The 20147-nt window shown below is 31.9% G+C and overlaps 4 protein-coding genes across 4 annotated transcripts; 1 reads left to right on the top strand and 3 right to left on the bottom strand.

Annotated features, from left to right (window-relative positions):
• Window positions 1–1092: 1092 nt before the first annotated feature.
• LOC112801515 (probable pectinesterase 68) lies at window positions 1093–5026 on the top strand. The gene is made up of 5 exons (XM_025844302.3): window positions 1093–1608; window positions 1923–2112; window positions 2467–2673; window positions 3554–3792; window positions 4591–5026. The coding sequence occupies exons 1-5, from the start codon at window positions 1301–1303 to the stop codon at window positions 4745–4747; spliced, it is 1101 nt and encodes a 366-aa protein (XP_025700087.1). The 5' UTR covers window positions 1093–1300; the 3' UTR covers window positions 4748–5026.
• A 1477-nt stretch (window positions 5027–6503) lies between these two features.
• Window positions 6504–7299, bottom strand: LOC112801516 (small ribosomal subunit protein eS30z/eS30y/eS30x). Its single transcript, XM_025844303.2, has 3 exons — window positions 7021–7299; window positions 6792–6929; window positions 6504–6707 (listed from the first exon to the last, which is right to left on the bottom strand). Exons 1-3 carry the CDS (start codon window positions 7022–7024, stop codon window positions 6661–6663), a joined length of 189 nt encoding a protein of 62 aa, XP_025700088.1. The 5' UTR covers window positions 7025–7299; the 3' UTR covers window positions 6504–6660.
• Window positions 7209–10945, bottom strand: LOC112801514 (zinc finger protein ZAT9). Its single transcript, XM_025844301.3, has 2 exons — window positions 9845–10945; window positions 7209–7311 (listed from the first exon to the last, which is right to left on the bottom strand). Exon 1 carries the CDS (start codon window positions 10805–10807, stop codon window positions 9875–9877), a length of 933 nt encoding a protein of 310 aa, XP_025700086.1. The 5' UTR covers window positions 10808–10945; the 3' UTR covers window positions 7209–7311; window positions 9845–9874.
• Window positions 10946–18811: 7866 nt separating this feature from the next.
• On the bottom strand, window positions 18812–19864 carry LOC112803515 (uncharacterized mitochondrial protein AtMg00810-like). The gene has a single exon (XM_025847002.1). It carries the CDS (start codon window positions 19862–19864, stop codon window positions 18812–18814), a length of 1053 nt encoding a protein of 350 aa, XP_025702787.1.
• Window positions 19865–20147: the final 283 nt, after the last annotated feature.

Below are 20147 nucleotides of genomic sequence, written 5' to 3'. Positions count from 1 at the left end.
ATTATAATGATTATGTTATTGAAGTTTAAAATTAATTATCAAAATTAGTCACTAATATAAAATATATATTAAAATATAAATATATATTAAAAATAAATTAAATTATATATATATTTATACATAAATATATTAATGTCTAATTTTAATAACTGATTTTGATTTATAAATAATATTTATGAAATTTTAAACTATGCTTTGACAAAACAAAAGAGAAATAATGAATTGACTAAAAAGAATTAAAAGTTACAATAATAATTATATCTATACTTTACGAGCTTTTGAATCATAGTTTAAATAAAGAGAAATAGAGGAATTAATAGATTTTGTGACTTGTAACCATTAATAATGTTTTTATTGTGAAATTTATCTAATGATAAAAAATTGTTCATTTTTTTTTTGTTGAGTAAATACTAACTAAATTTTAAATAAAGTGCTAGTATCTTAAATTTTCTCTCACGGAAATTCGCAACTGCAACCCCACCGTTGACCCTTTGAAACGTCAATTACATATCAATGGTTAATGAAACAACTTGAGTTATAGCATATGTAAAGACTAGAAAAAGAAAGAAACAGCAGCAAAATACTGTTGCAAACTTACAGAACTCATCACGTGCTATGCATATTAAAGGAGCCGTTAATTCAAACGAAGACGATAAGTCGATAATGGAGTAAAATAATTAGTACATAATAACCTGATGCTGGGCACAATAAGGAAATGCATAACGTTTAATTTAAGTTTGCAAGTGTTGGAGGATATATATCAGTATATCATCACCACTAATTAATCAGTAATCAGCAGTGGTTGAATCTGGAATTATGCTTTTCGGACATTACTTAGGTGGTATCTAATTGTGAAATACAAAGCCAAAAGGATAGTATTAGACACATAAATACACCGCAATAGTGGCCAATCATTTTCTACATAAAAAGGCTCAGCCTATCATCTACCCTACAACATTAAAAACGACCGTTGCGTTGGAATCTTTTATTTATTCTAAAAATTATACACAGCAAGCATGATGCACCCAAATAGCTAGCTAGCTACCGTCTCCTCACTCTAAATATAAAAACCCACACACAAAAGTAGTGCTTCTTTCTTTCTAATTCTTCTCTTGCTTTCATTAACTTGTAATTATTGCACTCTCTACTCTACCGTGTGTATATCCTTCCAACATTTTTAGTTTATTTTTTAATTTTATATTACACAGTATATATATACACTACATTATTATTATTACTCATTATTCAACATTCCAAGTCTTCTTCACGTTCGATAGATGCTATTATCTGATTAACAACAATGGCTTGTCTCTCGCTGCAACTGCTGCTTTTGTGTTTCACCACTCTCACAATTCATGCGACAAAGGTGACATGTGCAGAACCCTACCATCACCGTAGCACCCTTAGAACATTGTCTTCTTCTTCTTCTACCAAATCCTCCTCCAATCATCGTCGGAACCACACTTGGGTGGGACCAATAGGTCAGCGCGTAATCACCGTTGACGTCAACGGCGGTGGACAGTTCCGGTCGGTGCAAGCTGCGGTGAATGCCGTCCCAGACAACAATAGAATGAACATACTGATCCAAATCAGCCCGGGATACTACATGTATACACATATCAATCAAGTTCTTCATTGCTCCTAGAAAACAATGCCATTATTACCCTCCCAGCATTGTTTGCAATTTCATTAAAGTAGAAATCCAAATACAGTCTACTTCACGTGAAGTTGATAATCGACTACCGTTAGATGATTTGACTAAATTTTCGTTTAACGATTATCAATTATAACTTCCCGTAAAGTAATTGTACCTGAATCTTCTCCTTTCATTAAACATACTACATTTATTTTTTAATTTGGTATGAAGAAAATAAAGTAATAAAAGAATAATGTGGTTGATATTGGGAGGTTGTTGGGTGCAGAGAGAAGGTTGTTGTGCCCGTGACGAAGCCGTACATAACGTTTGAGGGAGCGGGAAAAGAAGTGACGGTGATAGAATGGCATGATAGGGCCAGCGACCCTGGTCCCAACGGACAGCAACTGCGTACTTACAGAACTGCTTCTGTCACTGTTTTCGCCAACTATTTCTCTGCTCGCAATATCAGCTTCAAGGTATACACAACTCTTGGCTACTCTTATCATGTCTTTATTATTTAAAATTGTTATACAAATTAAAATGTTTCACTAAATTTCTTAATGAGAAATTCTAACCAAATATAGGTGTAAACTTTCACGTGAAGTTGATAACTGAAAATCGTTAGATGATTTGATTGATTTGATTAAATTTTTTTTCATCTAACGGCTCTCAATTATTAACTTCACTAACTTCACGTGAAGTGTTTTCATCCCAAATATAACATAAGCCAACTCAGTTAACTCTTTTTTGTTTTTAATTTTGAAATTTCAGAAAATAAGGGTAATAGGGAGTTATACTTGTTTTCACGTGAATAACTATCTTTTTGACAGAACACAGCGCCAGCACCAATGCCGGGGATGCATGGCTGGCAAGCGGCGGCGTTTCGAATATCCGGTGACAAAGCATACTTCTCAGGCTGTGGATTCCACGGAGCACAAGACACTCTTTGCGACGACGCTGGCAGGCATTACTTCAAGGACTGCTATATCGAGGGTTCAATTGATTTCATATTTGGGAATGGCAGATCCATGTACAAGGTAATTAGTAATTAAATTAATCTTTAGTTTTTTATCCAACTCTAATGGTATAATTGATTTTTCGTGGAAAAGGTACTTCTCTTTTGTAGTGGCAACACAGATAAGATCCAAAGGAACTGTAATATATGTAGTAAAAAAAATGTTATTTATACATTAAAATTAGTTACTAACTTCGAACAAATATATGTATAATTTAATTTATTTTTAATGCGTATTTATATTCTAATCTAATGACTGATTTTAATATATATACATTAAACATTATAGTCAAATTTTATATCACGAGGTTGGATTAGGTCAGAGACAAAGACAAAGATAGAGAGGGTAGGGAATTAGTGGTACTGAATACATGAAAAAGGAAACGAGCTTTTTTCTTTTTGTCACAGTGCACCTTTAATTTGTGTCAGCTTAAAAGAGAATCAAAAGAAGCACACGCTATATTATATGCACATGCTGACATGCATAATGGAACATAAAACTACATTATATAATGAGACATACGGACACAGCATTCATAAAGCACTAATTAACGGCTTCTTAATAGGATATAATTATTTAAGTAATAAAGCATTCATAAAATTACGTATACCTCTTTTTCTTTTTTGTTTCTTTCAAGTAAAAGAATTTTAATTAAACCCTACATCCATGTCCTTAGTGGCGTGTGTTTATATGTAAAAGAGAATCATAACTGAAAATGCTGATATTTACGTGGAGAGTAATAATGCAATATATATGTATGTATGTATGCATTCTGGTATGTCCTACTCAAGATTGCTTTGGATAAAGTTCATATATATAGTTGAAAATTGATTGGTAGGATTAGAATATATTATTATTGATTTATTTGATTATGACTTATGACTTATGAGTGGTTACTCAGGATTGCCAGCTACACTCAATAGCAACGAGATTTGGCTCCATAGCAGCCCATGGTAGGAAACAGGCAGAGGAGAAGACGGGCTTTGCATTCGTGAGATGCAGGGTGACGGGCACAGGCCCGCTCTATGTGGGCAGAGCCATGGGCCAGTACTCCAGAATTGTCTACTCTTACACTTACTTCGATGACATTGTTGCTCATGGCGGCTGGGATGATTGGGACCATGCCAACAATAAGAACAAGTAAGCCTCCTAAATTTTCCCATAACAAAACTCTATTCATAAATTCATCGCTAGTTAAGTACATATTGATACCAATATACTTAAAAGCTTTTGAAACTTATTAACCCAAGTCAGATGATTTTCGAAGCACATTACCTCTTTTGAAAGCAATTTTATACTGTTTGAATTGAGAAATGTTTCAACCAAACATTCAATCATAATAAATCATGTTAACCTAATTAGCTAAAAAGAATATGCAAATATAAGAATTAGCAGGTAGGTCCCCCCGTCTCTAGTGATTTTTGACTGATGATGGAGTACGGTCCATGACCAATCTTCATGAATTGGCTTTGGATGGAATTTTGACTATTCAGTGACCCACTTGTATTGGGTTCATAACCTCTTCTCCCTTCTTTTTCGGCTTGTCCTCCATACTCTAATGATTGTTAAAAAAGGACATATAATTGAAGATCAAAACAAACAGAAAAATGAAAGAAAGAAAGTACTATATAATTATAATGTTATTTGTAAATACCAAAAAAAAAGTTTATTTGTACAGCAACCTCACATCTTATGTGGATCTGGAAATGAGATTATCATAATGGTGTTGCTCAACATAATTTTATAATTATTGTTTATCAAAAATGCTATTTATACACTAAAATCAACTACCATATATTTATATATAAATATATATATTGTTTAACTTATTTTTAATGTATATTTTGTATTCTAACATATATTTTATACTTAGTAATTAATTTTAATATATATCTATCATAATTTATATATCTAAAGTGAATAATTCCACGGGAACAGGACTGTGTTCTTTGGAGTGTACAAGTGTTGGGGGCCAGGAGCAGAGGCAGTACGTGGGGTATCATGGGCCAAAGAGTTAGATTTCGAATCTGCCCACCCATTTCTCGTCAAGAGCTTTGTCAATGGCAGACACTGGATTGCGCCTTCTGATGCCTAGCTATATTCAGCCCAATCGTTGAAGGGAAAAATATATATAGACATTGCGTCGAAGTATTGAAGGATAATTCATTCATTTGTTCTATCTTACAGAGGGACCATCGTCAATGTATTGTATTGATTATTCTTTCTTTCTTGCTTTTTTTATTATTATTTATTTTTTTAAGTGTATTGATTATTCTTTGATTAAATTCAAATGTAATAAAACGACAATTGTAACGGAGCTATACTTGTTTCAAATAAATATGATACGATTAAGAAATAAAAATGGTTTTGATGATATTGCTGCTTTAGAGTTTAGAGGGCCTTCGAGTCTGGCCTTCAAAGAGGAGAGTCATTCTTCATTCTTTTGCATTTGTAATGCCTAATCAACTTGGTTATTTAACATATATGCAAATAAGATTAGGATCATCTAAATTTTGTATTTCACTTTAAAAGGTAAAGTATAATTTATCAGAATTTATTTCATAGGTAAAACCAAAAGAAAATATAAAAAAAACATTCAATGGTAAAAAATCTCACTTTATCCTCTAAAGTGAAAATCTAAAATTTAGAAGATCCAAATTCATAAAAATTTAAAAGATCCAAAGTCATGCAAATAATATAGGCATGGTTTATTTAGTTTTTTAAGTGCTAGAGACACAAGGTGGTCCAAACTTGGTGCCCTGGAAGAGAGTGGTAAGGGGGTGCTTAAGGCGCCAGTATGGGCGCCTAAGGCGCCATGTATGAGTCACAAAATTGATCCTTGGAAGAGTGATGAAAGAGGGCGCTTGAGGCACTAGTTTGGGCGCCTAAGGCGCCAATGTTGAAGCATAACTTGATGGCCCTAGAAAGTAGTTGCAAGGGGCGCCTGAGGCGCCATGTTTGGGCGTCTAAGGCGCCATGTTTGAAGCAAAACTTTGATGTGGTGTCAACCTGTATGGACGAACCTAGCAATACTCAATTTCTCTTATAGGTGGCAAAGACACAGAATTATAAACAACATTTAGGCCACAATTTCTACAAACAAAACTAGTACAAGAAGTGTTCAATCTGATAACAGCATTAGCTATGATAATTTTAAACCGAAAACAAATAAAATTTCTTTAACAAACGAAACATGATGAGTGACACATAAAAAGAGATGGAACAGAGAACAAGTATTATAGAAAGCATTCGAATTGAAGGTAAGCCTATCATAGAAGATGAATGCATTGCCACAGTGTGAATTCAGAGCAAAGGAAAACGCACCACAGTATTCCTGGAAGTGGGCACAGAATTACCAACATATAATTTGGGGAAAACAAACTATGTGGACCAATCGTAAATGGGTAAACAAATAAGGTCCACAGAGTGTACCTTAGAATGATGTTGCAAGTTCGGGTAACAGAAGAAAAGGAAGGGAAGAGAAGGAGGACTTAACATTTCACCTTCCATGACACCAATGTTGCAAACACACGCTAGTAGAAAACACATACATAGCCATAGCTTTGAACATGTACGAACATGGTGAAAACTGATACTCGAATCGCTTGTAGTATCTAAATTATAGAGCTACTATATATATATACATCCACTAAGCCACATTTTACGCCTCTACGACTACTAGAAACTCGAAACTCATTTCATTTGTGTTAAGGTGGCACAAGTCAACTGATTAATTCAGCATGAGGGCCAAATTAAGATTGTTCTTTCGTTTTTGCTGAACAGCATTGATTGATATCAAAACAAAAGAGCATAGGCATTTCAGCACTAAACTTAGAAAGAGAATTATGTGCAAAAATAAAATATGGTTTTTATATTAAACTAGTAACAAAAACACATCGTTCAAAGTACATAATCAAAACATTAACTTGATTAAGAGGGGTAAAAAAAAGTAACTGGCGACATAAATTTAAATCTAAGGAAGACGTTGATTGAAGAAGCATGTTACTCTCACTTCTCGGACGAGTTGGGTCCCCTCTTCTTGCCGAATCCAACCACTACAAATTAGAAAACCCCAAATCAGAGACAGTCGGAAAAAAATGGAAAGGAAAGCAAAATTAGGGTTTAGAAAAAGGGAATACCGGCGGTGACGAATCGGCGATTGTACTGCATCCGCTTGTGGGCACGGCCACGCGGCTTCTTCTTCTTGTCCTGTTTAGCAACCTTGGGAGTTTGACCCCTCACTTTTCCCGCACGTGCAAGTGATCCATGAACCTTACCTGCATATACAATTCAATTTCATCATCTTCATACTCAGAAAAACTAACTACACGGCACCATGCATTGTTGAATCGGAAGTAACTAACTTACCCATTGTTGCGACGATGAAGTTCTCTCCTGCTTCCACTCGGTCGGTCGGTCACTTGCTGCGGCAATCTTCATCAATCATCGCCGAGTTCTGCTATTAGTATTGCTTCCGTTAGGGTTACGGTTTTGGGCTCCTACATGTGGGCTTCAGGCCCTTTATGTTTGCCATTCTACTCAGCCCAAAGTATGCTCTTTGATGATATTTGTTGGGACAATCTGCTGGCCCAAACAAACATCGGGAAGAGGCCCAAACTACCAAAAATAAAAATACAGCGCCAAACCTTTAACTGGTAGCTGTTAAGACAAAAAAAACTAGTAGTTATTATTCCAAAAAAATAAATAAATAAAAGAATTTTAGTTCAATTTATGGAACATCTAATATTTGAACATGATTATTTTTAAACAGGAGTCTAGGAGCATATGAGACTGTGTTTGGATGATGAAAAGGAAATATGGAGAAAGTAGAAATAAAAAAATGTGAATAACAGAGAAACAACATAAAAGAGAAATGCAAGCATACAAATTTATTATTTTTGACCGTTACTTTTAGTCATCAACACAATTTCTTTAGTCTAGTAACTAAAAATAATAAATTCTGCTAAACATTCTTTCACATAAAATTTACATATTTTTTCATTCTTTTAAAATTGCAAACAAATAATATTTATGTACATCTTTTTCTAAAATAGAAAAATTTTCTATTTCCACCTCTATTTCTCAAAAATATTTTTCTCAACCTCAAAACAATGAAACTAACGTGTTAGAATTGGAAAATCTCTATTCTTTTAATTTAAGGAAATGCAAATAGTGTTAAAGATTGTATGGCTAGAGCAACTGTTTTTGCGTGAACATTCACTCAAATTAGAGTCAACGATGGAGTGAACTTCAACATCTAATAAATTTAGATATGAATCTAGCTAATTTATTTAATTTTGTCTCTGTTTTTTTTTTCTTTTCTGTTTAGTCACAAAAAAATCAACGAGATTAATGTGTCATTGTCCTCCCATGTAATCTACACATGAGTTTAATTATAACCAAAGTGTCGGTTACGTTTTTTTTTTATTTTCTTTTTCAGTCTCAATTGCTTTGCTGTTATTCAAGTTGTTCGCCAATCCATTGCTTAAAGGACCCTGTGAAGAACTGAAGATTCTTTTGACTTAATAACCATATATAACCACATTATCACTATATATCCTGATTTCTGACCTATATCCTAGTAGGAGGAACTCTACCAGTCTACCTCGAATGATCTACTTGATGTATTAGATCCATTAATTAATTAACTAATATTCTTTTGTAAAATTTCTACAATAATTTTTTCCCTCGTTGAGATTAAAAACCAGGCCTAATCTGTTAATAAGATGAAAAAGAGAAAGTGAAATCGATTTTTGATGTCAATTGTAAGATGATTTTCCAAAACGTGGAAAGAGCAAGATTAGGAAATAGTTATGTGTGCCTTTCGCCACTTAGGCTTAATGGGAACTTGTGAAGGGTAGCATTTTGAAGCTGTAAAGTTCACACGATAGGCACAACGTAGCAAAGAGGCTGGGAATAGACGACAATTTTGTAACGTAAAATTTGTCGTTTCCCTTTTGAACCTTTTTGTAATGCGCAATTGCACCCTCCATTCTCCAAGTTTAACTCCAACGCAACCGCACCCTATAGAATACAGATGCAATCTATACAATGACCAGTAGCTTCTCTTCGTGTTCGTGGATAGAATTAATAATGAAAAAGATTCTGATAGGGTAGAATAATTAGCACCGAGCTTAGTTATAAAATTTTCGTGTACAAAGAAAATAGAAAAATAATACTAGGTGCCTCAAATGAATGAATCACTATATGGCTGCTAAAGTAAGCAATGCATCACATGCACGATAAAAATGTCCCCAACATATTTTTAAAGTTGTATTTGAAGAGCTATTGGTCCTCATTGTTGGATACTTATTTGTTTATTTTTTAATCCTTTTGTGAAGCATATGATCTGTTGCTTAATGCTTATACTTTTATCATATGACAAATCTGACCGATTCTTCGATAAGAATAGTATGGAACCTCCCCATTTTCTACGCGGATTCTCTTCAACCGAAGATAAGTCTTTCCATATAATGAAAACTAACCAGAAATACACTTATCACTTACCCGAAGAAAGTACTAAAAATCAGAGAGAAAATTCAGGTGGGGCTTTCTAATTTATACTTGTTCAACACCAACGGCATCCCAACACAAAGGAAACGAATTCGCTTTGGCGCAGACACATGTATTAGGTTTCTTTCATCATTGATCTCAATCTCATGCTTCACGCAAAAACAATAGAAACTTATATTGCCAATTTGCCACTACAAAACACTAGAAGCAGATAAACAAAAATGGGGCTAATATGAAGGGTGAAAAAATATAAATAAAAATTTTTAAAAATAGTAAATTAATATTAGAAGGACAGGTGAGACACCAAGGAGGAGCAGGACCAGAGCACAAAAACGGAATTGAAGCAGTTTCAGTACTTTCGAAGCAGAAAGCTGCTGGTCCACAACAATACCAAATCCCGAAACTAAAAATAAATAAATAATAATAATAAAAAATTACACACACAACGAGTTCTTTTGCATTGCAATTGCAAGCATCACTGTATAAACTAAGAAGATAGATTGAGATATTCAAATGTGTTAGACTAGGTAGTAGCATGTAATAGGAGACAGACGGTGAAAAACATCAATTATAAGCTATGATTGTACCATCAAAAGCGTTTGATCTAACAATAAACATAATCAAATCATCTCACCTACTTTAAAAAAAAATATTAAAATAAAGAAAGATTAAAGTTTACCGAATAGCATCTGAAGGATGTGTTATGCATTTATGCATCGGAGAGAACACTAAGGTCGTCTTCTTCAGGTGGAGCTGGCAAGTTGAGATCTATGAAGCTTTGTTGTTTCAATCTAAGATTAGCATTGATAATGGAAGCAGGAGAAGAAGAAGAAGAAGATGGGAGAAGATGAGATCTCTTATGGCCACCGAGTGCTTGACCCGACCCGAAAACCTTTGAACAATACGGGCATTGAAAGATTCTTTCACTTCCATCAGCTTCATCACAGAGGCATATGCTTCTGTGGCTCCCCAATGCCCCTGAAGATCGAAACGTTTTCCCACACTTGTCACACTGCAGACGATGATGATGATGATGATGATGCTTCCCTCGAAGAACCTTCTTGTTCTTCAACTTCATCTCTTCTTCTTCTTCAACACTTGTCTTTCTCCATTTGTCCCTTGACAGCATGATGAGGCACATGGCCAGGTTTTCTTCCGGCGAAGTATCGGAAACGGAGCTAACAGGCTCTGCTGCCTCTGTTGCTATTGATGCTGGTGACTCCATGAAACTCATGAGCTTAGTCCTCTTGTTTGTAAGGTTGATAATGGAGGATTTTCGTGTACGGTTGGATCGTCTTCGTGTCCGAGTTGGTTTGTTCTTTGACTCAGTCTCGCTCTCTCTGTCTTGGACCACTACAGTAGCATCATCAGCAGCAGGGAAAGAGAATTCAGGATCTGCAACCCTGAAACTTCTCTTTGGGTTCTCTCTTAACCCATAACCTTTTTCTTCATCATCATCGTCATCGTGTTCTGATTCTGAAGAGGAAGAAGAAGAGGAGTACTCAAAAGAAAGTGGTTGAGGAGGTGGTTGATGAGGCTTGGGTGGCAGAGGAAGCGTGGCTAAGTGAGCCTTCATGTGACCACCGAGGGCTCTGCCATTGGCGAATGTCCTCGAACAAAGCTTGCATCTGTGCCTCTCCATTTTCCACAATGAGAGAATTGGTGAAAACTGAAGAGAGAACAAAGAAGGAAGTGTTTTTATTATTTATGTGACGAAGGGAATGGAATTGGGAACTTAAAAGGAGGAGTAGGTAACAAGCATTCCTCCACCAATAAGACCGCATCACCCAAAAGTTATGCAAATTTAAAATATAGCATGAAAATGTCAAAACTAATTTTATTTATCTATCTATCTATCTATCCATCCATGGCATTAATTTATTATTCCGCTGGCAAAAATTAAGAAAGTGTGATCATTTACAGGAAAAGAGATATAAGTAACATGCAAAACTTGCCTGCTGCTGGATGGAATCACTTTTTTTTTTTATTTATATTTACTGCTCTCTCTCTCTCTCTCTCTCTCTCTCTCTCTCTCTAAAGTACTAAACAAGCATTTGCGTATGCTCCTTTTATTTTGGATCTACATTTCTATGCATCTCTTTTCTTTTTCCTTTTTCTTTTATGTTAAAAGGAAAATAGAGAAATCAGATGTTAATGGTGTGCTTAGAGTGATGCTTATTAAGCGAATTACCAGTTACTCAAATCACACGGAATATTTCCTTTCTGCTATGATTTAGTGGATGGAAATTGTTGGTGCAATAGCCCAACAGAATTTGAACCTATGCGCATCCTTTTATTTTATTTATTCAATATGCTTTTCTTTTTCCTTTTTCTTAAAATCTGTAACCATGTATTATTAGTTAATTACAATATTTGATCGTGGTATGCAACTCACTAATCCTGAATGGTTGACATTACTCAGATTGCAATGTTACAAACATGACTTTAATCGGTTTTCGTATGGAATATCACCAATCACGGTAATAAAGACAGATTGTTCATTTACTTTTTTCTAACAGATTGTTGATGTTCATTTTGTATTTATCTTTAAAATGTATTTAGTATATATAAAAGGTAAAGATAATGAAAAATAATTTTTTTTACCAATTTTTTGCTATATAATTAATCACCTTCAATTTTTGTAGAAACACAAATAAAAGTTTTAGTAATTCCATTATACAAATAACTTATTAATTAATGATTTTTTTCCGTCTTCATAGCTTAATTACGCTTTAATTATGCATGATTTTGAATAGTGGAAATTCAGGTAAAGTAGACTTTACGTAAAGTTGATAGATGAGAACTGTTAGATACAAATTTAGTCAAATCAGTCAAATTATCTAATGACTTTCTATTATCAACTTCACGTGAGATGAACTGCACTTGAGTTTCCACTTTTTCCTTAATTTTTTTTTTATTATTAGAAATTGAAAAGGTCCTCTTAGTTGATTATTGAAAAAAAAAAAAAGTAATTGCGAGCATGATTAACGGTTTTATATGGTACTAAGTAGTACTAAGTAGAGAGCAAGGAAAGAATTGGGTTGGCAATGGTGTCAGTGCCATCTGTCCTATAAATAGCATGCTGAATGACAAGCTGTCGCAGTGTCGTGAGCAACGTGATCACACTCACACTCACAGTTATCCACTGCCTTTGTGCCTCCCTCCCTTTCCTTGCTTCATCGCAACCTTCCACTTCTTTTTCCATTTATTCATTCCACTCTCCCCTTCCCTTCCCTTTCCTTCCCTTTTCTTTCCTTTCCTTCCCTTTCCTTTCCTTTCCTTTTCTTCTTTCTTATAGTTATAGCACCCCAAATACTTGTTTTTATTCCTTTAGCTTAAATCACCAGATTCATACACATTATGCATGGCAATGGCTTCACAACGAAAGAACAAAACAAAACATTACTAGGTTTTAAATTGACAAATATGTCAATAACTTAGGGAATTCAACCTTAAATAATTCATCAGGATATATAAGTATGATTAATGTACAGAATCACAGTAGCAGTAAAGTTAACTAGCCATGGCATTTTAACCTCTATTATATATTACTAATTTCACAATTAAAATATACTATATGTACTTTTTCATTGCAATAAAAATTAAATTTTTTCTTGTGAAATTAAAGAGTTTTCCTATTTTCTCTCTCTATCTTTCTCGTTCTTTCACTCATTTTATCTCTTTTATATATCATTATCAATAACTAATTATAAATTTGAAAATTAAAATCTACAACATAGTATTCTCTAATTGAAATCAAATTAAATTAAAATTAAAATATTATATATTATATTAATATATTACTAATTAATTTAATAACTAAAATGTGTCACGTGACAATATTTTATTAAAATTTAGAAAAAATATTTCTTTCCAAAATTAATAAACCTCCTTCTTATATTCTTTTATCTATCTATCTCTTTTTTTTTATTTCTCTCTATCCTTTTCATTCTATATATAATTTATAATTCATGTTTTGTATTAATAATTTGACAAATCAAAATATATCACCAGATATTTTTTTATTATAATTAAAATACAATTTTTCTTAACTTCCAAAATTAACAAACTCACTCTCTCATTCTTCGTCTTTATTTTTCTCTCTCTCTTTTCTCTCATTTTCTATTTTTTTCTACTTTTCTGTTCTACAAAAAATAAAATTAACAACATGATATAATTTAAATAAAAAATATTATCATATTTTTATTTAGTTTTAAATTTTTACTGCTTATCTTTCTAATTTATATTTTTACTTTTTTTCTTCAAATATTTATTACATATAACTTAGAGAAAATACTAATATTTTGATTAAAAATTAGAATAAAGATTCAATTGTTTTAAAAAAAAATTTGAGTTAGTTTTATAACTATGAATATAAATTTTTTTATGTCTAATTATATTTTTATATATATATAAAAAATATTATTTTTAAATAACAAATATAAAACTTAATTATTTCTATTTGTGCAAAAGAATTAATACCTAATCAAATATAAAAGTATACACGTTAAATTCTTTCAAATTTTAGATAACGAATGTTAAAATTAATTATTAGTAAAAAATTAAACTCTTTCATATGAAAATAATAACTAAAAATTTTATTATTTAATTTTTTTATTTACAGAGACCTTAGTCTTTTTAGCTAACGAAGACTTTTATCCCTTACGAGTTACGACCTTTTTTAAAAGTAGTTTAATGCTATAAATTTTTTTTTGGGTATAATCTATAATGTCAGGACCGACGTAATTTTAAAAGATTTATATTTTCGTAATATTATTATGGATAAAAATACTAATTAATTATATTTTCATTCCACAAATTTCGTTTACAATTTATTTTTAATCATTTTAGTAATTTAATCATTTTAGTAATTGCTTATTTTTATGATAAATATTAGATAATTAAATTTTTTTATTATATTATTTTTGTATTTGAATCAATACTAGTTAACTCTCCATATTTCTTTTCACTAAACATATTAGCTCCTAAATTCTCTTCATTTTCATGTATATGAGAAAATCTCGTATATTTCATAGGACTTCAATAGAGACAATTTGTGTAAATTGATAAATTTAAAAATTCTAAATGAAAAGCAAAAATCATATACATAAAAAATACAGTAACATTTAGTATATATTATTTATATAAATAACATAATTTTTATCTTGATTATATATATGAGCTCAAATGTACAAGTAAATCCACCTTGCAATGTAATTAAGACTAATACCCAAAATTTACTTATTATCATTTCACTCTCAGAATAATGAACTAATTAAAATAGAAGAATATTAAGTGACCCATAAAATTTATTATTTTTAGTAAATATTTCAAATTCTAAATAAAAGTTTATTATATATTTTTAATTTTACAACTAAAATATGTTGTATGTTACTTTTTTATTGTAATTAAAATCAAATCTTTTACTTTAAAATTAAGAAATTTTCCTCTCTTCCTTATTAATTTTACAACAATATCACTTCCTCATTGTAATTGAAATTAAATCTTTCCTTCTAAAATTAAAAAAATTCTTCCATTCTCCTGTTCCACCATACTAATTTTACAACCAAAATGTGCCACATATCACTCCCTCGTTACAATTGAAATCAAATCTTTTCCTCCAAAATTAAAGAGTTCTCCACTCCTTCATCTTCCTTTCTCTATCTCTCTCATCCCTTCAACCATTCTATATATTTTATATATCATTATTAATAACAACGACTAATTACTAATATGACAATTGAAATGTACAACATGACATTCTTTAATTGTATTAAAATTAAAATTAAAATATTTAAATTGAAATTAAAATATACCTATATTATGTATCATATATTACTATCTAATTTAATAATCAAATGTGTCACATAACACTCTCTTATTAAAATTGAGCGAAAATATTTTTTTTTCAAAATTAATAAACTCCTTTTCTAAATTATCTCATCTACCTCTTTCTATTTTTCTATTTCTTTCTACCATTTTTACTCTATATATACTTTATATTTTATATTAGTAATTTGACAAATCAAAATATGTCATATAATATTTTTTATTGCAATTAAAGTAAAATTTTTTCTTCCAAAATTAACAAACTCTCACTCTCATTCTTCATCTTTATCTTTCTCTCTCTTTTCTCTCATTCTCTATTTTTTTCTACCTTTCTGTTTTACAGAAAACAAAATTAACAAAATAATATAATTTAAATAAAAAAATATTATTATTATTATTATTATTATTATTATTATTATTATTATTATTATTATTATTATTTAGTTTTAAATTTTCACCGCTTATTTTTCTAATATATATTTTTATTTCTCTTCTTTGAAATATTTATTACATATAATTTGGAGAGAATACTAATGTTATAATTAAAAGTTAGAATCAAGATTCAATTGTTTTAAAAAAATTAGTTTTGAGTTAATTTTATAACTATTAGTATAATTTTTTATGCTAATATCTAATTATATTTTTATATATATAAAGAGAAAAAATATTATTTTTAAATAATAAGTATAAAATTTAATTATTTCTATTTGTGCAACTTGATTTAACACCTAATTAAATATAAAAGTATACACGTTAAATTATTTTAAATTTTAGGTAACGAATATTAAAATTAATTATTAATAAAAAAATTAAACTTTTTCATATAAAAATAATAACTAAAAATCTTATTATTTGATTTTTTATCTATAGATACATTGACCTTCTTAGCCAGAGACTTTTGTCAATCTACGACCTTTTTCTATAAAAGTAATTTGATTTTATAAATCTTTTGTGCCATGCATAATCTATACTGTCAGAACAAAATAAATTGTAGTTTTAAAAAATGTATATTTTCGTAATGTTATTACGAGTAAAAATAATAATTTTAAATACTAAATTTTAATAGTAAATATTAATTAAATATTGACTAATATTAATTAAAAAAATATGAATATGACATTTTTCAATCTAGTAGTATAACACGATGATGAGCATGAGGTTGGAGAAATATAACCATATGCCCCGGGTGGCTTGGTAAATATTTTGAGTATATACATGTTTTATTCTCGAAAAGAATAGGAAGATTAGAATATTGTTATTGGCGTGGAAGGCAAGTATACATATTATGATGAGACATTGCATTTGCATGAGAAGCGAAGGATAGAGAGGAGAGATGAGATGAGATGAATGATGAGGGGCCATAGGTAGCAGACCACGATTGGTGCAATCGACCAAACTTGACAGTTAAATATCAAAGAATGGCATTGGCCTACACATATAATACATATATAACACACCACTCGGTATTACTCTCCCTGTCTGCTGGAACTGCAACCTCCTACCTACGCCATGTCTCAATTAATACACTGCTATATATTACTCTATGGTCATAAACTTAGGAAAAACTACCAAAAGTACCCATGAAGTTTACGAACGCTGACAAAAGTATCCATAAACTAAGGAAATTAACGCTGTACCCATGAAAGATGGGTTCCGTATGACAAAAGTATCCAAATCTTAATTTTTGGTTGATTTTTTAATAAAATTCCTAAACTATCCTAGACTCAACCTCAACTCACTTTTTCAACCTTTTATAACTCAATTTACACCAACACTTGCCATGGAGTCCAAAACTACTCCTACAACAAACCAGACCGAAATCAATGGTAGTGGTGATGGTGGTAGAGAATCGGACCTCAACCGATTCACTCATAAGTTTATAATCCATACCCAAACCAAATTAATCAAACACTAAAAAAATACTCAAAACATAAAAATTTTAAAATCCATTCATCCAATTTCAATTCACTTTAGCAAAAAAATCATCAACCATAAAAAATCAACAAATCTATTCATCCAATTTGAAATTTATTTCAGCAAAAATCAGAAGTAGAAGTAGCCATCAACTGGATCTTCTGTAAATCAATCTCAGCCTTCATAAAAAATAGAAGTAGATTTAAAAAAAATAGAACAGTTAGTAGTAACTAAATCAATTTCTGAAAAGAAGAAAAATAAAATAAAAATATTTTAAAAAAAAAGAAATACCTTTTTTCTTCGTCGGCTGACTGTAACATCGTGAACCTCCATCCACAGTGCCGCCTCCCTTTCTTCTCTGATTTCTCTTTATCGAACCCGCTTTCTGCATGCAAGAGTATCACGACCCCTCTCTCTTCTCAGGTGTGCAACGACGGTGTTCTCCTTGGCTGGGTCAGACGCACCACGACGACATTCTCCTCGGCTGCAACAGGCGCGCCACGGCAGCATTCTTCTCAGGTTGGGTCACAGGTGTGCGATGAAGGTGTTGTAGTCACCTTAATAGTGAGAGGGAGAAGCAGTGAGAGGGGAAGAGATTGGCAGTAATGGAGTAAGTGGGTGGTGGACGGCAATGAGGAGGTAGGAGGAGAGTTTTCTGTGACTCTGTGAGGGTTTTTGAGGGATAAGTGAGGAGAGAGGAAGAAAAGAAGAGAGGGAGTGACGGTAGAATGGAGTTAGGGTGGGGTAGTTTAGGAATTTTATTAAAAAATCAACAAAAAATTAGGATTTGGATACTTTTATCGTACGGAACCCATCTTTCATGGGTACAGCGTTAATTTCCTTAGTTTATGGGTACTTTTGTCAGCGTTCGTAAACTTCATGGGTACTTTTGGTAGTTTTTCCCATAAACTTATTAACTTGGTATGTATAATGTTACGAAGAATGCTAAGGGCAAAATTTATTATTTTTAATTATTAATTAGTTATAAATGTTTAAAATTACAGGATAAAATATATTGTTAGATTTAAATTAAATGAATTAGATTAAGGCCCAAATTTAGATAACCAACTTAATTAAGTTTTTTTGAAAAAAGAGGTTAAAACATAAAAATTTATATTAATATTAGGGTTATACCAAGAAACATAAAAGAGAATAAAAAAATAGAGAAAGAGTAATGTATTACTAAAATGAATCTATCACTCAAGGTAACATTTATTTTGAGGTACTGATACAGAGATTGAGAGACTAAGATTCAGTATCATGTTTGTTGGTTCAGAGACTGGTACTAAAATTTTTGTCTTTATTCCCAAAATTTCAGTATTTCAATACTTCCAAAAAGTTAGGACATAGGAGACTAAAATTTTTAGAGATGGAGACTGAAACTTTAATAACATTTTATACCTAAAATACCTTCATTTTAATTAACTAATTCTAATTTTATCCTTTGTACAAATTAAATTAAAATTTCATTCTTGTTTCAATTTCTGTCTCCTACTTTGCACCAAACAAAATACTAAGATTTATTTCAATCGCTGTCTATTAGTCTCTGTCTCTCAGTCTCAGTCTTTCCGTCTCTGTCTTTCTACCAAACGTTACCTCAAGGAACTTGAGCCTTGCTAGTTTATATAACATATACCCTTAGTAGTCTTGAGAGAGTTAATTAATTCCTCTAAAAACTGAACAGTAAATTATATCTAACTCTATAACTATCTCACTCACTAACACCCCTCCCTCAAACTTAGTAGTGGATTTTGAATCACTCTAAGTTTGAATTTGAACTTGTTAAACATGCTAACAGAAAGGGGCTTAGTAAATGTATCAGCCATTTGATCAGCAGCAGGTATATTAACAATATACAATTCTTTACTGTTAACTCTATCACGTAGGAAATGCAAATCAAGCTCTAAATGCTTGCATCGGCTGTGAAAAACAGGATTTGCTGCCAATAAACACGCACTTTGGCTATCCTAATAAATAGTGGGAGGGATAGGTTGCGGGATACGAAGTTCTTGCAACAATTGTTGCAACGAGATGAGTTTTTCCTGAGCAGTGTAAGTGCTCGATACTCTGCCTCTGTAGAAGACTTGGACACCTTAGACTGCTTGTCACTCTTCCAAGATATTAAATTGCTTTCCATGAACACAAAGTACCCACTAATGGATCTCCGGTCATCCAAATCGGCTCCCCAGTCTGCATCAGCAAAGGAAATCAAACGATAGTCAGTACACTTATGAAAAATTAAACCATTACTTACCGTCCCTTGAACATAGCGCAAGATACGCTTGACAGCTTTCCAGTGATTAATAGTAGGAGAGTGCATGAATTGAGATACCCTATTGACGGAATAGGATAATTCTGAATGAGTGATCGTCAAATATTGCAAGGCGCCTACAATAGATCGATAATGCTTGGGATCTTCATAGATATTAGAATCATTTTGTGTTAGCTTAAGAGATGAAATCATGGGAGTGGGCATTGAATTTAAACCAGACATCCTTGACTTCTTCAACAATTCACTAGCATACTTGGATTGGCTTAATAAGACTCTTCCACTGTCCAAATAATTCACTTCCAATCCAACAAAGTATCTTAGCTTACCTAAATCTTTTAAAGGAAAAATTTTATTTAACTCTAGTATTAAAGTATCTATATCAAAATTAGAGCTGCCAGTTAGAATGATATCATCCACATAAGCTAGTAAATATAAAATAGATGTATTAGTTCTTCTAACAAATAAAGAGTGATCAAATTTTGTGTTTTCAAAGCCAAAGTATTTTAAAGTGTTAGCAAGAGTATTGAACCATGCCCTTGGAGCCTGTTTAAGGCCATAGATAGCTTTATGCAATTTACATACCATAGATAAATCTGGTGATGCAAATTGGTCAGACTGATGCATATAAACATTTTCAGCAAGCATTCCATTTAGAAATGCATTGTCAAAATTGAATTGACGCATCTGCCAGCCATTAGTAAGTGCAAGAGAAAGTACAATTCTTACAGTCTAAGATCGTATAACTGGGCTGTAGACTTCCTCGAAATCTATTCCTTCATGTTGATGAAAGCCTTTCGCTACTAGGCGTGCCTTGTAGCGTAATATATCCCCAACTGAGTTTTTCTTTACTGCAAAAACCCATTTACAAGGCACCACTGTGGAATTAGCTGGAGGAAGTTGTAGAGGCCATGTCTTGCATCTTGTAAGAGCATTGTACTCAGTTTGCATAGCTTTCTTCAAATGATCA

Source organism: Arachis hypogaea, chromosome 5 (assembly GCF_003086295.3).
Source record: "Arachis hypogaea cultivar Tifrunner chromosome 5, arahy.Tifrunner.gnm2.J5K5, whole genome shotgun sequence".
NCBI classification, from domain to species: Eukaryota; Viridiplantae; Streptophyta; class Magnoliopsida; order Fabales; family Fabaceae; genus Arachis; species Arachis hypogaea.
Note: the sequence above shows the minus strand (reverse complement) of the source record. Positions and strands in the feature narration are given on the sequence as shown.